At 42.4% G+C, this 22,920-nt stretch overlaps 1 protein-coding gene across 5 annotated transcripts in view; it reads right to left on the bottom strand.

Annotated features, from left to right (window-relative positions):
• SH3PXD2A (SH3 and PX domains 2A) overlaps positions 1-22,920 on the bottom strand; it is a 257,272-nt gene that overhangs the window by 24,920 nt on the left and 209,432 nt on the right. For 4 of the 5 annotated variants that reach the window (XM_050335381.1, XM_050335388.1, XM_050335415.1 and 1 more), the window contains 2 exons: positions 13,002-13,115; positions 8,862-8,945 (listed from right to left, as the gene is read on the bottom strand). In XM_050335381.1, coding sequence (XP_050191338.1) covers positions 8,862-8,945; positions 13,002-13,115 — 198 coding nt within the window. The remainder of the gene's footprint in view (positions 1-8,861; positions 8,946-13,001; positions 13,116-22,920) is intronic. The other variant, XM_050335398.1, reaches the window with a different exon arrangement.

Below are 22,920 nucleotides of genomic sequence, written 5' to 3'. Positions count from 1 at the left end.
CAAACACATATGCAGCCATGCCTGTGGGTACATATCACCACTCTACCTGTTCATAACTGTCTGCCTTCCTCCCAGCCACTGACTCTGGACTTCCCTTGCAATTTAATTTAAAGGTAAGGCAGAAGAGCAGAGATATCCTCCAACTCCTCTTATTCTGGCTACAACTGGATAGGAAGGACTGAGCATGCTGTTGAGGTGGCACATTGAAAAAGCGGCTTCCAGCTGCATGGGGAAGCCACACCCCCAGCTGAGAGCGCTTCAGCCTCTTTCCCAAGATTTTCATTATTGCCTAGGTTTACTAAGGAGAGACTCTGCTCTAGCACAGCACTCTACCCCCAGTACTGAGATTCCTGCTTTGCCTGTTGCTGGTCTCACCTTGCTGCCTTGCACACATCACAGGTGATACTGCTCATCAGTGGTTCTGAATGACCCACTCTAGAAACTCTGAGTTGCTGAGGAGGATGGAGCCTCATCCAAATACCCTGACACTGGGATGCACAAGTTAGGCTCTTCTGAACTGCCACTGTCTTATACTCTCTACGAGCACCACTGCTTATATCTTCAGTCCTGTGGCTTTCAACTCAAACCCATTGCTTTTTGGGAGGAAAGGCCTTCAGGTGACTCCTCCCTATACAGAGGAAGTAGAAAAAAGAGAGTGCATGGAAGTGGGGGGTGGGGGGAAGAGAAGAAAAGGGATCTTCCGTGAAGCAAGACAATCAAAAGTGCTAAAAATCCACATAGAAAAGGAGGTCATACAGTGTTTTTGTTTAGCAGCTCTATATTTAAGCCTACAGATCAAAACCAAGAAGTCACCGTTACAATTTCCCCTCGCAAAGTACTTTCACAGCAAAAATTACAGCCATTTCCAGGATTACACGTTTGGTTTCTCTCAGTGCTGCAGGTGATGCCTCAAACATACATGAGGTTTGTGACTTAAACAGTGTTCTGGAGATATGGCTCCTCTTTTCATCAGTGTAAATTCTGTTTTGTTTCTCAAAGATCATCTATAGCCAGTGGACATTTGGTATAAACTAAAATTTGCTGAAAGGAGCAGGGTAGTTTTCAGTAGATATGTCATTTAAGAGGATTGATACAGAATTCAACATATCAGGTTCAAAAGTCTTTAAGAGAAGATATTTCATGCTTCATGACTGAAACATAAAGTTAATGAAGACTTCACATAGATAAATGGTTTCATGAGAGAATCAGAAGAGCATCAGACAGTAGAACAACACTGCTCTAAGTTATACTGACAAATCTGATATAATAAGCTGGTTTAATTCAGTTTCTGTGACAGGCAATAGTATAAAATACAAGCCAGTGAACCATCCCAGACCTACTATTAAAGTTATATGCCCAGATCTAGAGAGAATAAAAAAGTGTATAATTTTGGTTCATTAAGTCTTGACTTAAGAATTACTAGGGGAAAAATAAAAAAGGCTATCAAAAGTATAATTTGTATTCCCCAGTTGCAGCTTCTGTTACGTCAACTTGTTGAGGTCAAGTGGGCAGAATAAACTTTACTACATGCTACAAAGCACATAAACCAGCTTAGAGGCTGCGTTTTTGAAATAATGGGATGAAAGTCCTACTCCCCCTTCAAGGTGAAAATGGCAAGAAGGCATCTCTGTTCTTAGTGAGTGACATCCAGGGATGTATTAACAGATCAATTAGCAAACTTCACTTATATTTCTTTACCGCTAATTTGCAGGTCAAAGACATCTTCCCCAGCTCAAGTGATGAAGGCTCCTCTGCTGGAAATTCAGCTGCATTAGTAAATCTGAACAAGGCACACATGAAGAAGCAAAGCCTGTTTGGCAAACAGCTACAATACAAGTCTGTCACATCATGCATTATCCAACTGGAACGTACTAGGGTATGTGTCATTCTCCTTCCTACCTAGACACAGATACTATTTAAAATATGCACAACAAGAATTTTTGCCCTATTTGTACTACCCAACTCATACCACACTGCTGTAGCTGTGCCTCCTAGACACCACAGCAGCCCAGTGCTCAGTTCACTAGTTATTCCAAAGCCTCACTTCTCTATCAATCTTTCTCCTCTCTCCTCCTTCCCAAATAAAGGCAAGCTTCTATTTCACTCTGGTTCTACCTAAAATCTCCAGAAGAAATGCAGTAGAGGCTTGGGGCCAAAATACAGGGATAGACCTCAGTGGATCACTGGGAAAACAGTGTGGACAGCAGAGGAGAGTACCTATGTCCTTGGAACAGCCCACAATACTACAGAGAGGCCTTTTACTAGCAACAAAGATTTCCTCCAGAAAAATATAGCACAGGTCTGGCTGTCCAGCTGGAAGGTGTGCACATACACAGGACAACAGAATTGAGTCGCACAATGCCCTGCATCACAGCCACATACTCAATGTGTTCTGTACAGATGGACACAACAGACCTGGTATACAAGGAAGTCACTGGTATTTGAGAGTTATGGATCACTCTTTTGCAAACCACAAACATCTAATATCCTTCCATAACTACCAGGAGAGGACAAAAGAAGAAAAAGGAATAGAAAAAAGAAAACCAAAAACCACCAAACCAACAACACAACCATTTTGTGTTCCTCCAGCAACATCACAGTGTTCTGCCAAGCTGAGGCCTTTCCTGCACACAAATAGCAATAGCTTTAAAAGTAAAAAGTCACTTTGAAACCAGTGTTTGAATGCACGCCTCGTGTTGCAGTAGCAGAGACCATTCCCTTTTCCTTCTTTCATCCTGCCTTGCAGCTGTCACCTCTCTGCACAGTTTATGACTCTTTCATGAGATGGATGTGAAGCCAACCTGGCCACAGAAAAGTTGGTATGACCTTAAGTCTGGTTCGGTTCATTGCAGATCTGCAGTGAAAAAGGGAAAATGCTGGGGTTGATGAAGTTGGTTCTTTCAGTGGTTACACAATTGCTGCGTAAAACTGTTCTCTGTACTAAGGTAGGCCAGTTTCTATGCAGCTCCACTTAATTTTGAGGAAAGAATCCTATTTCTGAGACTGCTGGAAACAGAGTCAAGGCAACCCATACAAAACTTGATCTTAAAACCTGGCTAGGATAGTTTAAGAGTTCTCCCATAAGAGAAACTTCAGGACAGCTAAGATGAAGTTCCATTTGCTCCTGAAGAAATTGTACCTACTTGACTAACAAAGCAAGGCACTGAACTTGACAGCCCATGGGACTTCTCCAATCCCAGCTGTCAAACCAGAATTTCATATTTTACATGTGTGCTTGCACACACACACACACACTACACATGGAAGTTACGAGGTGTCTTGAAAAGGCAACTTGGTCCCTCCTCTGGCTGTCTGGATTTATACTTACTGTCAGGTCAAGGAAAGCAGACCTACGGTTTTACTGCTCAAGTTGTAACATAGAGCTTCAGTAGCACTTTCCAAATCTTCCTTATTCAATCCTCCTGATTCCCTTGGCACTGATTATTTCAGATTCCTCCTAGTCTATCACCAAGGTGATGGACTTGCCCCAACATTTTCAGAGTCCTCTACCATTGCTGCTCCTCACTGCCAGAGCCCTAATCCATCCCATCAACCCCTTTTGCACAGCCACTTTAGCCATCTCCTCCCTCCTCTGCTCCCTTCCCAGACTTTCAGTACGCTGCTCTTGCTGTAGGCTCTTGGCACAGCACTGCTCTGGCACTTCAACCAGGCTCCTACCCAGTGCATACCCAGTTCAGCTGTCCCATCTTGAATTTTCAAGCCTATGTGCTGTGCCTTGCTTTACTATCCTACTATACACTCTCACATGTTCATGTGGATTTCCCACTCCTCCAAATTCTGCCTCCACTCAGCCTCATGCCCTTCCTTGAGATGCCTCATCAGTCTGAGCAGGCTCCTTCCTCGGTGGTATCAAATAACCTGAAACTCTAAAGTCCTTCCTAAAATAAGACTTACCTACCCTGATTTCCTGCCTTACCAAACAAGCTTAGTTTTAGTCCTTCTCTGAAAGCTTTTAAATATAGTAAGTAAGTATCATTTTTCACCATGAAAACCCCTTTGGTCCCAATAAGATGTGTGCCAAATTGCCGCTTGCCCAGGTTCCTCTGATGCACAGAACTCCTTGTCTTTGTTTAGGCTGTAAACTATCTGGGACAGGAACCTTGCCTTTAAACAGCTAAAATACCATGCACGTTTCCAGCCCTGCATATCAGTGTCATCTTTCCCAGGCAAATGGCCAGTGCTCATACATTTCTGCTTCCACATCCTGAGTGCCCCATTTCACACGCCTCTCCTTCGCCTCTTTTTTGTACGTTTGCTCTTTTCTGCCTCCATTAAAAAGTGCAGAAGTTATCTGCAGCACTTCAGGAATCAACCAAATAAGGCAGTAATTTCCTTGGCTCAGCTGGTGCTTGTACATGCCCCCAACTTTCTGTGACCCCATCCTTGTTCGATATGCCAGTAGGGGTGGGGGCAAGGGGGAAGCTGGTCTAGAAATTAACCAATTAACGATTTCTCAGCAAAATGCAACAGCCCCAAACCTACATCTTCCAAACCACAGAAGAATTTTCTTTCAAAATACTTTCCCCTCAGTCAGCAGTCTGCACTTGCCCTCCCCCACTCCTCCGCTCCACCCCCCCTTTGTCAGACCTGCTTCTGGAAAAAGTCTCGCTGTTCCAGAAAGCATTAATTCAACATGGTCTTTGTTTTACTTGCCTAAATATGCAGCAGAGAAAATAACTGTCCACAGTTATCAAATGTGTTCATCTGCAGACAGGAGCTCTTCAGCCTTTGTCCTCCTTCCCTCCCCACACACACCTTTTTTGTTTGAAATAACAGAAAACCTTATGCCAACAGATAGAAAGGAACAATAATGACATTTCTTTTAAGCAGTTTAGTATTGCGCGTGCTCTTTCTTCAACCAGCAAGAGGCAATAAACATTTACTACTTTCCTCGGAGAACAGAGGGGGGAAAAAAAAAAAAAAACAACCAAAGAAAGAACAAACCAAGTTTGAAGCTGCTCTGTGCTGGTTTGATTTAGCACAGCAGTGTCACTCACAGCCTTTCTGCTGTGAGCGAGAAATGTTTCATCAGCATCAAGGACAAACAGAAAAGAGTGAAAACAAAGGGAGAAGTCCCGCAGGTATTGAGGGGGCTGTCAAAGAGGGCAGAACAGCTCTTGTGAGATGCAGGAAAGGGTAAAAGTGTGCAAGCAGACCAGGCATGCTGGAATATCAGTACTGACCAAGTGCTCTTTCCACAGCTGTGAAATCAGTTGTACTACCACCCACTTGGGCTAGGACACAGTGTTTCAGTATCAAGACCAACTCAAGATAGGGTTCAATTATCAAAACCACTGGGTTACAGGGCTGCCTACTCTTTACACAGTGTCCACCTCTCCCCATCAAGGTCCTGCTCTCCCTAAGATAGGCAAGCAGTTGGAAGAGCTATAGGTTCCAAGTTCTAACTTTAACTCTTTCAATGAATAGCTTATTCCTTGTACTGGGAGCTGCTTCATTTGGCAGAAAATTCATCCCATATGTCACTATACTGTCAGTGAGTACTTTAAAGAACTTTCCTGCATTGTAACAGGATGGGCACAAAACTAAAGCAGCAAGAACTTATGTCAGATATCTGTCATAAAAGACAGGCATGTAAATCCCCAGTTTTACCAATCAAACTGTAAAAGCACAAATGACTTTCCATTAAATTAGCCTGTAAAAAATCCTAAGTTCCCTTCCAGGGGAAGTTCAAAAAAATACATGTTTAGAATTACTATTTAACCCAGTACAAAACACGAACTCTGCAGCTTGCAGGTCTAACGAGTGTCAAGACTGAGAAAAACTATAAACTTTCAGGCTTCTCACAACCTGTATTTGTATTACTGGACTTTCATAATGTATAGGAAAAAAGTTTAGAAAACGTACCACATTTAAAAACATTTATCATTAAAAAAAAAATGCAAGCTTTGCAACTACATAAGAAACATAAACCAATGTAATCTCTTAGATCTGGGCACACCACAGACCATTTTAAAGAGAAAAAGTTCAGCAACAAAAGTCATCTGTTTCTCTTTGTGGAAACAGACTACAGCTGTTCTCTTTGCAGTTCTTTTTCCAGCTTTTAAAAAAGGAGTACTACCATGATATTCAATAATTTCTCTTTCATGTTTCTTATTCACAGACCCAGTAACATTGCTTCCAAATATCTGAAGTTCAGGGGTGCTTGGCCTCTTCAAATGGCTTTGTAAAGGATAGAAATAAATAAGTCATATGCTACCCCTAATAATTCTCCTCCATTAGGCAGTCTGTAACAGGGAAGCAAAGACCCTTCCTTTCTGCACTCAGGTTTTCCCAGTGTTTTTAATATCCAAGTTACTTAGAAAATATCCTGGTCTTCAGAAACAATGCTCAATTCCTTCAGTTCTGGCCTTAAAATGATTCTATCACAAATTTAGTTGATAAAAACGCTAATTAGTGGTACCAAAGCGTAAATATAACAGGAAGCATCCTTTGCAGCTTGCTTTTAAACTCCAGTGAACTCTCGGAGCTAACCCAACAGCAGGAACTATCTCAAGCAGAATATCGCTGGGTGGGAAGAATTTCAGCCAAAATGTTTAATTGAGTTTATTTCCAAGGAAGAGGCCAAGTGGGGGAGGGGAAGCTGTTTTGCTTGTATTAAACAATTCTGGCAACCTCTTGTTCTAACAGCTCTAGCTCTTCTGCACTTTGGAGCAGGGACTTGAAGGTTGGCAGGGGGGTGCATGCATACACTTCATGCATTCTGTCATTTCGCTGCAAACCCACCCAAATTTGGCCTTGTTGGAAGTCTTTTGGGCTGGAATGGGAGGGAAAGAAAGGAGAAAAATCTCTCCTGACCTCATATAAACTGTGCTCTGTTAGAGAACAGCAGGATGGACACACAGAGAGACTCATACTTTCAACAACTGCAATTTGAAAGGCATAGATGTCTGTACAGGCTACAGCCATGCCAGAGGATGAAACCACTGTCTCCAATCTGTGCCCAAACATTCAAATCACTTTCTTTACTTCCAGTGAGCCTCCTCCTGTTAGAGCTCCCTAACTTACTATTTCTGGTGAGATTAAACAACTTACTTTTAGCCAGCCTGGTTAGCTGTGGCTAAATACATTGGAGAGACCTTATAGAAGCAGTTCAGCCAAAAAGGGTGCCCCAAACCTTGGATAGAATCATAGAATGCCACAGTTTGTGCCAAGTTCAAGTGTTAAGATTTAGTTTAAGCACATATTCTCTGACACACTCAAAACCCCAGCACTGTTGGGGCCTAATAGGGAAGAAATTGTTATGAAGCAAGAAAAAGCAGGGATGGAAGACATTAGGGGAGCCTGTGGTGGGGAAAACTGCCATGGAAGACACTGACACTGGTCAGAGGGCAGGTCTGGAGAAGAGGCACACAGATGGTGGGCATAAGAATGCAAGAGCAAAAACTTGGGAATGCAGCTTAGGTTCTTGAGTCTTACCAGCTGACTATGCCAAGGGACTGGCCATGTTATCTTAATATTTTGCAGAGTTTTGTTTGCAGTATTGTATGAAGATGAAAGGATGCATTTGTTTACACCGGTAAACAAATGGTTTAGAAAACGGATTCCCACAAATTCTCCCAGTATAATTGCCAGGAAGCACATGGTAGAGTTTGGCAAAGCAAAATAAGTAGATCCCAAACTCTTGGGGTACAGAAATAAGCACAACTTCTTTTTCCCAAGACAGTATGTGTGCTTTTGAGGTTTTTTTTGGTGCCTTCAGGGTGTATTTGGTGGCTGAGAAGCAAGACCTTGTCTTTTGAGGGTAGTTCCAGTTGCTGCAGGGTCAAGCTACCGCAGGAAGAACATTGCTCTTGTTATTTTGGTTTCCTCAATAATAATTTGAAACAAAGTTAATGGGTCACTGAAAAGTTGTGTGTGCTTGAGACATACGAGACTGCACGTAGAACCATCATTAAATCCAGAAGGTAAATTTGCTACTTTAAAAGTACATTCTCTCCTTAATAAGAAAAGGCACCTTTTCCTCAACTGGGAATCACCTCTGGTGCTTACATTTGGATCCATGCCCTCAGTAAGGTCGTCTGAAAGTTACACAGAGATACAAATGTGCTTTGTCCCCCACCTTTCTTTTTTAAACTGCAACAAATACTACATCTGAATGCTTTTGCGGGTGGAGGAAGAGATAGAAAGGTGTACCTTCTTTACCTGGGAAAGATGATTCACACTGGAGAAGTACTTGGTTTGGAAGGCTTTACAAACACAGCTTCACCCAAACACAAGGTGTTCCCCCCACCCTGCCATGCTCACTGTTAGACCAGCAAAAGTTAAAAAAAAACCAAACAACAAAAATTAAATTGCTGCTACTGATGGTATTCAGAACACCTACAAATGATACCAAAAACTCCCATAAGTTCTGAACTCTCTTCTTAGTATCAAGAACTGCTTGCAAGGAAGAGAGGGGACTGAAATTGGAATGATTTTCATCTTTCCACACCACTATGCACTTTTCCAATGCACACATCTCTTACCACGGCTTTTTGGCACTCGACCCATTTGAATAGCCCTGAAAGTACCACTTGTGCTTATTGAGGTAGGAAAGACTGAGTACAAACATGCCCAAAGTTAAACCACAACAGATGAGAGCTTCCCCAACAGAACGAAGAGTCAGACTGCAGAGTTACCCTTGGCTACTTAGGCCTCCAGCTCCTGGCGTGCCAAATCCTGGCCCCAAGACGCCCCCAAGCTGAAATCCACACCTGAACTCTGGAGCTTCTCTCTACCAGAGTGCCAACTATGCAGATTCCAACACGTAACAGCCAAAGCTGCAGTATGGCTTTTGGAGCACCCTCAGTGGCTGGTGCCATAGGAAACTATTAATTCACCTCGACTCTGCTGCCTGTTGACTATCCCGCCCAGCGTCCATCGCCGGTCCAGGCGTCTCAGGTGAGCCTTGCGTCGCTTAGAAACTAGTTTGGAACACGGATGAAGACAAAACAAAGGGGGGAAGAAAAAAAAAGAAGAAAAAAATGGAGGGGTGAGGAATAAAAACAAAATATGGCATTTACAAGCACTGATCTTGTTAGTGGGAATGGGTTAGGTGGGATGCAGATCTTTTTAGTTTGTACAGTACAGTGGAACAAGTTATCTTCTTGAGCCTTAGCAACATAAACCATGCAGAACTGTAACAAATTGCAACTCTTGCTTTTGGTTTTTCTCAAAAACGAAGCCTAGAAAACCCCAAAAACATATACACCCCCCAAAACAAGCTGCACAACTAAAGACAAGTTGTCCAAGGAAGGTGAAGTGGCAGTTGCATCTCCTAATTTGGCTGCATTATCTCTGGGGAATTCACCCTATTGCACATGACATCAAACCCAAAAGGGTTCTAACCCTGCCTAAGCAAAATTATCACACCATAAAAAAAACCAAAAACACCCAAAAAACTTTTTGTACGTGGGTTCCCTTGTAACAGCAGCACTCAGGAACAGAACCCAAGTGAAAATTGTCTGATGTTGCCTTGTTTGCAAGACGTGACTCGCAATCACTGCCACGGTTAATTCTCATGATTAAAACTTCTTATATACAGATTACAAATGTGAGGAAAATGCTAACCTTGTAATTATTGAGCAGGCTCAAGAAGCTAACAAGCCAGGACTGAGTATTAGCTACACACTGAAACAATAATTAATGTTTAAAGTATAAATAAAGACAAAACACTTATGGAAATGGCATTGTGAGAGCAGCTGTGCACAGAGGACACCACTTGTTTTCTGGACTGCATACTAAGATCTGTACTCAGTTCCTTCATCTGCCTGTACAGGACCCACTGGACTGGCACAGAGACAGAGACAAACACTTCTGTTTTTCCACTCAAGGGCTTCCATGCTAATTTGGCAACTGCTGCAGGGGTGCTTGGTGCTGCCACAGAGCAATGCAAAATATTGCATGTCAGTGATAGCTGAAGTCCAAACACAATCATTTTGCTAGTGGTGCTGGAAAGTTGTTCATAAATTCTGATATCACCTCATTAATTATCACTCAATTATGTTTATATGCACTTATTTAGGGAATATACCCTTACACTGGAGTGGAACCACAAATTTTCAGAGCAGTTGAATATCAAGTTCATAGATAGCTGTGGTTTTGGCTAATGTAAATCAGTGATCCTTTTCGAAGCCCATGGTGGGACAGAAGATGAGAAGGTTTAACCTGGTGACTTTGTCCAAATCAACAGGACATTAGACTGCCAGTTACACATATGCTACAAGAGGCAACACAGGACACCTCACTAGACATACAGATTATAGCAAAGAGAGAAGCTAAAGTCACAGTAAAGCTGCCTGCGTTAGGAGACTTCAAAACAAGAAAGGAGGAAATGAAAGATATTGAATATAAAGGCTTGCAGAAACGAGGGGTCCATAAGGGGTAGAAGATAGCTTCAGGTGTCAGCACAGAGCAGTCACCTTACTACTTCCTCGCACTGAGAGTTTGGAGGATTTGGTCATCCAGGAGCACCCCTTAAAAACAGTGGGTCACACAGATCCACCACACCGTGTCCTCATAACATACAACCATTCCCAGTGACAGCCCTCATATCACAATGATGCCTTTGTACAAGACAGGGTTTTTTACTCCTCAACAATATTGAATTTTGCCATTTGATCCCAGACTTAGACTTGGTTGATCATGCCACAGTTAGTCACCAAACGCTTGTTTATCAACAAGCATCTAAACCTTTCCAGAGAGTATTTTAACATGTTTACTTTATCAGCTCCTGTAGCTGTTGAATGTTTCTTTAGATTGCTTTCTGAATGTTTTCCAACCCTTGCAAGATGGTGTTGGTCTAAACAAAGCCCCAGGTAGCAGTCAGCTGTGCCTTCATCCTGACAGAAGATGTTGTGCAGGCTCAGAGGCAGGGAGGAAACACTTTTGTCTTTCTTGGGGAACAGACTATTTAAACAGAGACATATGGAAATATTAGTGCTATGTAGAGGCAGAATTATTAGTAAGTTGTGTTCACCACCTCCTTATCTGTACAAGGGTCTGCCACAGCAGAGCAGAATTCTGGGTCTGCCTGTCTTGTGGTCTTGTTCCATGCCTGTGCAAATGGGGAGGACCAAGAGTCTGATACAAAAAGCTCCTACATGAGTGTTTCTGCCCTTTCAAACTCACTCTGAAGCTTGTATGAACTCTAAATTTAGGGGCTAGGGCACCTAATCCACTTCAAGTGTCTTCCTCTTCAGTTATATCACAGCCCCCTTCTCCTGCCAGCTCCAGAGAGTTGGCAAGTTTTTTAAGTTCACTTTTATACACTTTCTTAAAGAGAGTGAACCTGAGTAATTCTTTCCTCACTTATGAAACAATTACATGGAGAAGAACAGCCCAAGCAAAGAAGAACTGGAGAGGGAAAAACAAAGAACACAAGAAGTCTCAGTTTATGTGGTTAATAACATAAACCAAAGTTACTGCAAAGCAAGCTAAAAGCTGGGGCACATCAAGGCAGCTGTGGAAGTAACACAATTAGATTTGTCACTGAGGTGGAACTGAACAGAAAGGGGAGAACAGTCTCAGATTTCAGGGTATCTGGATTTGGAGTAAGGCAGGGAACAGGACTGCTGACCATAGGTGAAGAGAGCAGTGTAATGGATTAAAAGAGACCGAGAGGAAAGAGATAAGGAACATTTGATGGATTTGCCATTACCCAGGATAGACTGCTCTGTGGCAACATCCCTGTGCAGAGTACGCTCCAGAGGCCAACATGAAAGGTGGAGGAGAGTTTGAAATGAAAGCAGTTTAAGCAATAAGGCTGTCAAGCATGCACCATGTTTAAGAGTCAGGAAAAGGGAGAAAGCTACAGACCAACAGACGAGACATTCTTCAATGCTTGCAGACAAGAGCAGTAAGTTTTTGTTCTTTACTAACAAGGAAACTTTCCTAACTGTTTTGCATCCGCTAAGATGTTGCATCACACGAGGCTGGTTCCTGGCCTACCAGTCTACAGCCAGTCTGTCTCTAAACCCTAAGTGACACAGGATATGGGTAGATGTGAGCAGGGAAAAATGAGTTACAGAGAAAGATTTCAATAAGCCACAGATGTCACCCCTGGGGCCCAGCACAAAGTTATGTTTTGCCTGTGTGCTCCCTTAATGGGCAGATGGTCACTCCAACACATTTCTAAGCCTCTGCCTGTGCTAAGGAAAGGTCAGCTGAATTTCCACATACATTTTACATAAGTGTCACGTCAAGAGCACCTAGATTTAGCAAGAGATTCATTAGAATGGAGTAAATCATAATAAAAGTGTCCTTTGTACACAGTTGCTACATGAGAATTCCATTAAGATGTGGTTAGTCTTTCATAATGGAACTGAGGAACATGTGAGGCTGTACTATTCCATCTCTGGAACCTGAATTAAGCACATTTAGTAAAAAAAAAAAAGGCAGTGCAGCTAAATACATATCATGGCAAATGGCATCTCACTTTCAACAGAATGAGACCACACCAAATAAAATTACCTTTCCACACAACCACAGACCAAAGCAAACAGCAGCAAAACTAGTTTCAAAGATTAATTTAAAAAAAAAAAAATTACAAGAAGGAACCATGGAAGTTACATCTCACTCCTTTCAATGCTCTGTGGCTCTATCATGCATCCTCTTCCTCGTGTAATTTCTGCAAACAAGCCATGCAAGTTCTCTCCTTCCATGGACACTACCAGAACAAACTGCTTGGACTTGCAAATAAGTTGTTTGTCTGCTTTTTAAGGGAGTATAATGAGCATCATTTCATATTTTGAACCTTTTGTCACACTCATTGTCCAAGCTGATCACAAAGGGATTACAGGCATAGTACTCCAATTTCTTCTGCAACAATTGTTTAGTGGTACAAGATGGGAGAGAGGTTACTGCACTGGATCAACAGCCATAAATGGCAGCATGAGTTTTCCAAGTTTTCCTCTGGGAGAAAAAAACATAGAGGGCAAGTGACTACCAATTTCTCCTTGATAACAATAAACTTTCCATACCTTCCCCAAATTTAGATGTGTTGATGTCAGAGTCATCTCTGGTTCCATTTTGAGATTCCAGGTATGTAGCAGGGACCCATCCCTGTTCCTCTGCTGTGCTCACAAACCACCAACCTACAAAAAGAAATGAAAGAAGTCAACATTAAGAGGAACAGGAACAGTAAAATGCTACTAAGAAGATGGCAGTGTCAGCAGTTTCAGTGCAGGTTCGAGTTATTCTGCAGGTTCCTAGAATGAAAAGGGGTTTAGTTCAATTGTACCATTTCTATCAGATACTCTCTCAGTGGTAAAAAGCGGATGCAATGGAGCAAATGACAATTCATTTTAAGAAACTCCAAGTCCAACCACAACAACTTTGATTCAAGCTCTGTAATTCTGTTTTTCTGAGCTGGTCTTGCCACACGTGTATCTACAGCATCAAAACACTTTGTATGTGAATATATGTATACGTGAACGTACATGAAACAGCACAGATGCTGCCCAAATCCTAATATGGAATATTGCAGAAGTCAAATGATGGAAATAGGAAAGACTTTAGCAGAAGGGCACAGATTTCAGAACAGGATACAAAAGTCCTTCAAGAGCACTTGTAACCACAGCTGGTGTTTACAAAACATGACCTGAATTCAATGCCTTGGGAAGCTGGAAACTACTGCACAGAACCAAAATAGGAGAGAAAAGCTAACTGAAATGTGAGTTCAGGTCATGAGTACCAGTTATTTATCTCCCCACCTGAACATCTAAATTTCTATCACTATCTATAAAAATGTTGAGTATTCACGTTATAGGGATATAACCTTTCATTCATATTTGTGGATGGATGAATAAAATTATAGGCAAGCCAACTACAGATTAAATATTCTAAGCATAACTATCCTTGCCTGTTTTCCTGCTTGGCTACATTGATTTATGGAATCCTCCACTACTTTTGATGTAGACTCACTCAACCAAGAACTTATTGCTCTCAGATATGAACACAAGTAAATTCTCCTCTATTCAGATAAGGTCCAGGTTAAGATAACAGGACAATACAAAGTCTAACAGATAAGCAAACCACTTCTATTTTTTTCTGTCATCTCCCACTTTCCCTCCAAAAACACAAGCTGCCTTGTCAGGACAATGGAAACTTTTGTCCAGTACCAGTCTTCCAGACTCCCCAGAGGGAGTTGGGAAAACAGCTATTTCTGTCCACACACCTCAAAACAGTTTAAAGACTTTAATGGCTGTCATAAACACACCAAATTTCACAGAAGACTCCCAAGCCTGCCTGTGATGAGCAAAGGCACCATCTTTGTCTGATGGGCACGAAAGCTGGTTAGTTTATTGTGGGGCAGAGCTCCGAGCCATGTGATAGCCAAACAGCTCTCCCACAGCTGGGATGCCACAGTCTGGGCCCAGTGGGGAGGAAGGGAAGGTCCTGGGCTGGGCTCTGCTGCCATGCCACATGCAACTGTCTTTAAAGAAAGAAACCACCCTCCTGAAACAATGCTCAAGTGTTCATGCTAAAAGTCACCCAAGTTCATGCCAAATCCTGTCACGGAAGATTTTAGCAGAGAACAGTAGTTACAAACCCTGTTTTCCTCCCTGGGGCATATGGCTGGGAGACAATGTGCCCCAAGCAATAACCCCTCGCTTGCCTCTGTGCAGCTCCTAGGCAGCTCTATTCATTTACTCTCCAAACTCAGACACAGATTTCCATCTTCTGGCCCAGCAGAGGTTTGGAAACTTTGCTTCACAAGGCTCAAGGCTGGAAAGTTTAAATTTAGTTATTCTCCCTCAGCAGGAGGTGGATTCTCCTGCCACGAAGCCCACAGCAGCGAACATGCAGGATCTGCCAGACCGTTTCAAAAACACGTCTTCATGGTTGTTCCTTGTTTCACTACTAACATATCGACACGGGTAGCAAACACAGTTTAACATACAGTTATAATTAGGCACAAAATGTGAGAAGCTGGCTTTCAGCTGATATCAATTAGCCTGGAATAGTTTACGTAAACTCTTCCCCAGAAAGAAATTAAGCACAATCGCAAAAAGGACTTGCCTAACTTAAAAATGTACCTTTGGGCCAAATTCAAACCATGGTAAAACCTTCTTTGGAGAGCTGGATCACACTTGCTTGACGCCAACCCAGTGCTAGCCCATTTCACAATACAGCTCCTCTGGTTTGGCTCACTGAGCTGCACTGTGGCCTCAGAGCTGAGTTTAGGTGTTGTGTTTGGGGCCATAGAGGAGCTGAGCCTCCATCCAAAAGGGCTCCCTGCCAAAAGAATACCCCTCGCCCTCCTGCCTAGGTATGCACTTGTGCACGTGCCTCCCTCACATCACCATGCCACCCTACTGCCATTCCTAGTTCCTGAAAGCCCTCGACAAGGAAACCTCACTACTCTGATCTTGTGAACAGGCTGGAGGTCAAGTCACATTTGAGCTATGTTACAGCCAAGTAACTCAACCAAATCCAGTGCCATGTGCAGACAGAACATATAACAGTCCAGCTGAGGTTTTAAGCTGCTTTGATTCTTTAAGCCATGACTAAGGCTGAAGCTTCTAATCACCACAGAACTCATAAAAGTTATAATTTCTTTATAAAAGTTTCCTTTATAAACTCTGTGCAAGGGTAAAGCATAAATGAGAGATCTCCACAACTACTGAGAAATCAGCAGCATCTGTCCAAGTTCAGGAAAAAATAGCCCCAACTCTGAAATTCTCTTCTCCCATTTCAAGCCTGCTTCTCAAAAAGAAAAAAGAAAGGCTTTAATGTAGCTCATTGAAACAGCACACCTACAGAAAAAAAAGTGTGTTTTACTTAAACAGACCAAACAACTGAGAAGACTGACAAACTTTCAGCAACACACTCTGGCAACAGAGAAGTCACAAATGGATACTCACAAGCAAGATGTGCAAGGTCTTAGAGCAGCCAAGCAGACACTGCAAAGGCAGCACATCCCTTATGAGACCAAAACCTGAATTACAGTGGCACATCCAAGCCATAACCCTCCAGAAAGGAAAATACAGCAATAGTGCAAGAATTGACTCCTAGCAGAAAATGTTAGCAGTGCAGACAAGTTCCTCAACATAGCCCCTGCATTACAGTCACAAACTGCAGAACTCTGCCCAGCTGATCATGAAGTACTTGCTCTGCACCATCCCCTCATTAGTACCACCATTTGGTACCACCACCCCCTTCCCACCCTCTCCACTCCCAGGGGGGTTCAAGATTTGCAGACGAATTAGCCAGACTGGTCTTAGTTTGCCCCATTACAGCCCTGGCTTTCTGCAAACAATCTCTTGTCCCCTCCCCTGCCATCTTTCCCAACCCAGAGCATCACAGAAACGTTGTTAGAAAACTTGCTTTTTAAACACAGAACAAAATTGCATTTATTTTGAGTTCTCCCTCTATGCTGGAGTCGAGCTTGACTTCACAATTCATTATTAAAACCATTCTGCAGCAACATCTGCAGGGAATTATGTAAAGTTATCTCTGTGCACTGCCAAGCCAGTCTGAGGTTCTCTCTTGCACTCACACCATCTGTAAAAATCAGGCAGTGCTTTACAGCTTGAGTTAACCCTTACAGATGCCCCTGTCTCTCAGGCATCAAAACACAACTCTAAAGCTGATGTGGCATAGATATCTAGACTGAGACTCATCAACCCTCATCTCTGAAGAAGATTTAAAGGGAGTTTGAGACTCACAGAAGGCACATAATGAGTTGTAGCCACTGTGCCCAGACCAAGCTCAACTTGAGCTTTGCTGCATTACTCCAACAGCCTCAATAGTAACCCCAGAATACAAATTTTTAAGATAGGAGTGCAATTTTCTCCCCACATATGTTGCTGCTTTGGTTGGCATCTTGTCAACATCCCTTGCTGCAGCCAGCAAGATGTCTCCACACTCACAGAGTCCACTGAGGCTCAGACAACCCTCAGGCCTTTTACAAGTTACCGAGAAATGACCAGTTTCACTTAACATATATACATATGGCAAGTTGATGACTGCAAAATGGATCGGTCACACTGGAGAATGGCTAAACGACAAAAAGACTTGGATTCTAAAAAATCATGTTCTTGCTTTTAATTTTATTCCCAAGCCTCTTCCCAAAAGGCTTTTACAAAAGCAAAAGAATTAAGCAAATGTTAACCACAACATGCACCATGGGAAACTACTGGAACATAGTTAAAGGATTAAATTTTATTCAAGTTTTGCTTATCTTTACATGCATCCTTACCCATCCATCCTTCACTATTGTCCCTTTCTTCACATCAACAGGGAATCAGCGATTCCTATTGATCACAAGATGCTACAAATCACTTCAGGAAATAAATACATAAAATTGCAGGATAATGCTGAACATCAGTTTCTAATTCTCTCATCAGCCATTAATTTCTCTATAGATTTTATGAGTTTGACTAAAGTAAGCAAGACTGATAAGCAACACTGTTGGGCACAGATATTTCTCCTGCACGAGTATACATTCCTCTAAACAAATACTTAAATAACACTCCATCTCTCAAGAGTCTTGAAAAAATCCCACTCAAGCAGCAGTCTGGTACATTTGACATACGCTCTTTGGGTTTCAGAGAGGTGCTTTTTTTAAGTCCTTCTGCCTTGGAACTATCTCTAGAGAGACTTCTTTGATCCGACAACATAAACTGTCCTACAAAGCAATACTAGATGCAACTAAGTCACTTCCAGACCTGTCACACAGACCTTTTCATGCCAACAGCTGATTACTTCTCTTCAGAGAAGGGATCTGCTTTGTTAGAAAACAGCTAAGGTAAGAGTATGGCTGCACAGTTGAAGGCACTTGCTTTTTCCACCCCTCTAGAGCTTGTCCCACACAGTACATATATATTTGATACACACAGGGCAGCCAATTGTAATTGCCTCTGACAGACCTCTAAAGAACGCATAGAAGTGGAAATGGAAAGGCACCAGGAGTAGCATTTTACAAGAGGGATTTTCTGCAGTAAGCTTATGCTCACACCCACTTCTGTGCCTGTATGCTGTTAGACACTACTGTCCATACTGGCTCTGCTCTCTGTAAAGGGCTATTTCAGTCCCACACACTTGGCAAAGGCACTAGATTGAAACCACTGAATTCATATGAAGGTCAGTGTTCCATTTCTGAGAATTTTATCCTTACAATTCACAGAAGAGGCATCTTTCTTTTAAATATGGAGATACATGCAAGAGGTCTTTCTAGCATAGAGCTGACTTTAGTTTAGGGTACAGAAGTACGTGCATGAGTCACTGCAAGGCAGACTAAGGCTGTCTTCTCAGGATGAATTATTAAAGCTGGTGAAATATCAAAGGCAGCTTTCACCTCAAAACACATTAATGTTTTCCAGCCTGTGTGCACTGCAGACTTCACTGCAATCACTACTCAACAGTGAAGCAACGTTTGTCTACTTTTAAGGATGAAAGTGGGGCTCAGAGACATGCTTGAGGAAGAAAGATGTGCTTCTGGTAGACATCTTACTTGAACACAATTAAGATCCACAGCACAGGTTCACAGCCTTTTATGTGCCATACCCAAAGCAGACTGGGCCATATATTAGGATTCCAGATTAACCACGTCATGATCCTTCCATCCAGTTCACGTCCTAGAGCTACATGCTGGGAGCATGGTTCATCGGGGAAACTCCACTTCCCACAGGAACTACTGCAACCCCAAATGTCTGTGCCTGACTCCTCTCACAATCAAGAGTGAAGGTTGTTACCTTGCAACTACTGTGGGTGCACTCTAGATGTAAGTACTGCTTTAGGAACTCAGAAACAAAACTCATCAGCCCAAGTTACTGCTTTAACTCTAAGAGGTTTTTCAATTTGCTGATGAAATAACCAAGAGGCCACAGTGCTGTGATAGGGCAGAGTGGTTGGCTTTTTCAAAGAAGAGAAAAGAGAAAAAAGGATTGCACCTGTCACTCCTTTCCTGGCAGCCCAGCACAGGAAATTTGACCTCCTGTATGGGTTATGAAACAGGCCTTCTACCAGAGCATTAAAAAACTGAATGAAGAATTATAACCACAGAAACTCTGGTTTTCTCAAAGAAAATAATAAAGATTTAAAACGTAGTAAGCAAACACTTTGTTCCTAGTACCAAGAACATCTGAAGGACATAGCTTAGAAACCACACACCTGAACGCTGTTCAACAGCGGTCACACAGCCACAGGCTACGTTCTGCCCAGCAAACTACCCTCAATATTTAAAAATGAGCAATTGTTTTAACATTTAGGGAAGAGAGAACACACTGAAAAAGGATGAGAGGTTGCACACTCCAGTGCCTTGCTCCAGTGTTCAACTGAAAATTTACAGGTGTCCCTACAAAAACATAATAAGAACCCAACCTCAAGAGCATCACTTTGGAACCCTGACAACCCAATGCACACATGGAGTGCCCCTGAAAACACTTTTCTTTCCCTCCTTAGGGAGGGTCTGAAAGCTGTGTTCTTATCAGAGTATAGGTTGCAGCAGTTTTTGCTTAATTTGGTGATTGAAACAACACTTGAGGGCTTTCTGAAGAGAGAGAGAAGATGGGAAGCAGGAGGAGGTGGGGACTTCTTGAAGGCTGGACTCTGTTGATATCATTTTTTGGCTATTAACACAACAGCATTTTGCCTTATGAAGCTAAAAGTTGGACTAGAGATCAAGAGCTGAGACCACAGTTTGCTGTCCACCAATACTTGATTGTAACTGCAAATGCTTAGGACTATGCAGCAGCATAGGGAATTGTAGCCCTTGCACTGCTTTAGGTGTTACGGAGTTCAAGGAAAACAGAAGTGAATCCCAGAATTTGCGTGCTGTAACATGTTCTTGCTGCAACAACTGGTTATTAAGGTAACCAGTTGGATTTGCTATCCTAATCCTTCCAGTCTGTCTTCTTACACTTCTACTAAGAATCTTGTGACGTTTGTAGACAGAGACTTCTCGGCTGTGCTGTAAGAAAATCCCACTGCTGCTGTACTCCAGTTCCTGCAGTTGCAGAGCTGGCTAACACAGAGAGCCCACTACACATGAGTAAATACCCTAGTTATTGCTACCATACAGGTTTTTCCTAGACCAAAGGCAGCTAGGTGTGTACATAAGTGCTTGATACAGAGTCCCAAAGGGCATTGCAGATTCTGGATGAAATATCTAGCCTGCTTGGATTTGTTTCACATCACATGATGTGCAAAAATACACATGTATATATGTGGAAATTCACACCCTGACCTCTGCACTCAAATACATATTACCCCAATCTTCTACTGGGATTGGAACTGCGTTTCCTTGTACTTTTGGAGAAAGCAGCAGTGATCAGAACATGGGAAAAGTTCATGGGAAAACAGAAAACTGGATAATATACAACTCAACTCTAATACTTTATGGGTTACATCACTAGTAGAGACATTGGATATTCTGAGTATTAGACAACTAGGAAATACCACATTACTGTATTTATTCAAATCTTACAAGCTAGTAGGCAACAAGCCTTTCAAAGGTGCGCACTCAGATAAACACATATTTATCTCTCGTTACAGTTATGACTTCTTGGGTCTATCTGTGTAGGGAGTTGTTCAAGTAGAGCACACAGTTTATCTCTGGGTTCTGATAATACAAGCTGATAGTTACAGACTCCAAGTGCTGTATCTGCAGCCATTTGCTATGGCCCAATTATTACCCAGGGGCTTCCCCTCCCTCTTTAAAAAAAGGGCCTTGGATTTATGTATTGACACAGCTGGAATAAAGGAATCTGCCAAACACGTTTTCTAGAATTGGCAAGTACATTCACAAAGCCATCATATAATCCAGTACAAATTACACATTGTGTTCTTAAAGCAAGGGAACAAACACACTACCTATCACATTAACAGATATGGAAAAGCTTGGACATTGCCTGTAAATCCCAGATCAAGTCCCATCACACTCCAGGTCACCAGCTTCTCCTAAAAACTGTCCAGTACTCTGGGCTCCACAAGACAGAAGCACATGAAAGCACCATTTCCTAAGCCTGCTCATGACCAACTCCAAAACATGCAGAGCCAACATGCCCAAGGTGCTGGCCAGCATTCCCAGACCACTCAAATCAGGGGACCCACAGAGCTATCAAGTCAGAGTCAGCCAGTACTACAAGTCAGTCAGCACCCAAGAAGTTGAAAAAAACCCAAACCAACCAACCAAAACAAAACAAAACCAAAAAAAAAACCCAACAAACCCAACAAAAAGTTTTCCAAAGCTCAAACATCCTTATGCCTTCTAAAAACAAAATTCAAAATACTTTCCTCCTGCTTTATTTGATTTCATGAACACCTAATGATGTAACTGCCTGTGCAACATCAGCTGCATTTCAGGTAGCCCAATGTGTTTGCACACATCCAACCCACAGCACCAACTCAGTACAGAAAATACCTGTTCACTGATCACAGATTTTCTTTTCTTTCCATCTGATCTGTTTGAATACTGGATTTCCTCTCTGACTTCAAGTTCTGGTTGCACTATGCATCTATTTTCAACTTCCCTTGAATTTTTTTTCTCTTGGAAAGTGATGGATTTACATTGATCATCATTCAAAGATGAAATCTTTATGATTTCAGTAACCACAAGGCAAGGTAAGGTTGCTGGAGGGCACAGAGACTGAACAGCCAGTGCAAAGAGTTCTACGTCAAGTCTCTATGGGCAACAAGTGGTACCAAAGAGTACTTTCCTTTCTTCTTTCCCTTCCCCCAAAGTTTTCTTTACTTTAGTACATCCCAGAAGTTGACCATTTCCCTGATAATGGGAAGTTCATGGGGCATTTTCCTTCCTCCACGTTCAATTACAGCCCAGAATCATTCATTTTCTACTCCAGAAGGACCTTTGTCCCATATCTCCTTTAGTGTTTCTACTGTTAAGATGTTGTTCAAATAGGAAAGAAAGCAATAAACCCACCTCCCACCCTCCTTAAGGTCTGTCCCCCCATCTCCTCTCCAGTAGCCCATCATTTAACTGTTGAAATCTACAGACTTGAGGTTTCAATAAACCTTCCAAAGTGAAGCTGTTATCACCATGTTTACATAAATCAATAATTTACAAGAGCTCCCAACCGCAGGTGGGTTTGGCTTGGGCACGGACAGAGGGGGACTCCAGCACACATTGCAGAATATACAGAAATTTGTTGGGCAAACCCAGCCTGTGGCAGCAACAAATAATCCACTGCCTTTAGAAAGGCTCTGCCAGCACAGTCAGCTCCTGCAGTGGATTTTCCAGAGCCATGAACAACTGATTACAGTAAAGGCATGCAAACAGATGGCTTTCCACCCCACAGGGCATGGGGAGCTCAGCCCTAGGAGCCAATGGAGACTCTATTAGTCACGACCAGTTGTGGAGTTGTGTTTTCTGTGGTCAGCCAACGGGGTGTAACAGCCGAGCTCACAAGTAATTTCCTTTACATTCACAGGACTTAATCTTAAAGCAAACACATTTTGTGTCCAAGCTTTCTTTAGGAAAACATGAATAAGCTTTCAAATGGGCCTCATAGTAATCTTGTCCAAAGATTACAAATTACTTCCTAGTGGTTTAAAAAGTTACAGACCCCCAGCCCTAGCTGATAGGAAATGGCCTTCACAGGCAGCAGAGAATGGCCAATATTTACTTCCTGTACAGATTGACAAAAGTCACTTTTGTTTTAATTTCTTATTCTGAAGACTATAGAGAACATGGCGTCAGTTGCTTACTGGGAAATCCTCAAAACCACACAGAATCAGGGAAAAGAGACTCTGAGGACTAGGAACAAAACCTAGCAGAGTACCAAACAGCACTACAGGTGCTAGAGCCAAAGTCATACAGGAATTTCATATTTCATTTGAAAACACATCTGCCGCCTCTGAGGCACACTTCTGTTATGTCAGGACAGAACTGAGCAACACTACACAAAGGCTTGAAGCAATGAACAAAGGCTACAA

Source organism: Myiozetetes cayanensis, unplaced genomic scaffold (assembly GCF_022539395.1).
Source record: "Myiozetetes cayanensis isolate MyiCay16 unplaced genomic scaffold, myiCay2020 scf10, whole genome shotgun sequence".
NCBI classification, from domain to species: Eukaryota; Metazoa; Chordata; class Aves; order Passeriformes; family Tyrannidae; genus Myiozetetes; species Myiozetetes cayanensis.
The sequence above is the reverse complement of the archived record's forward strand: the minus strand, read 5'-3'. Positions and strand labels throughout refer to the sequence as shown.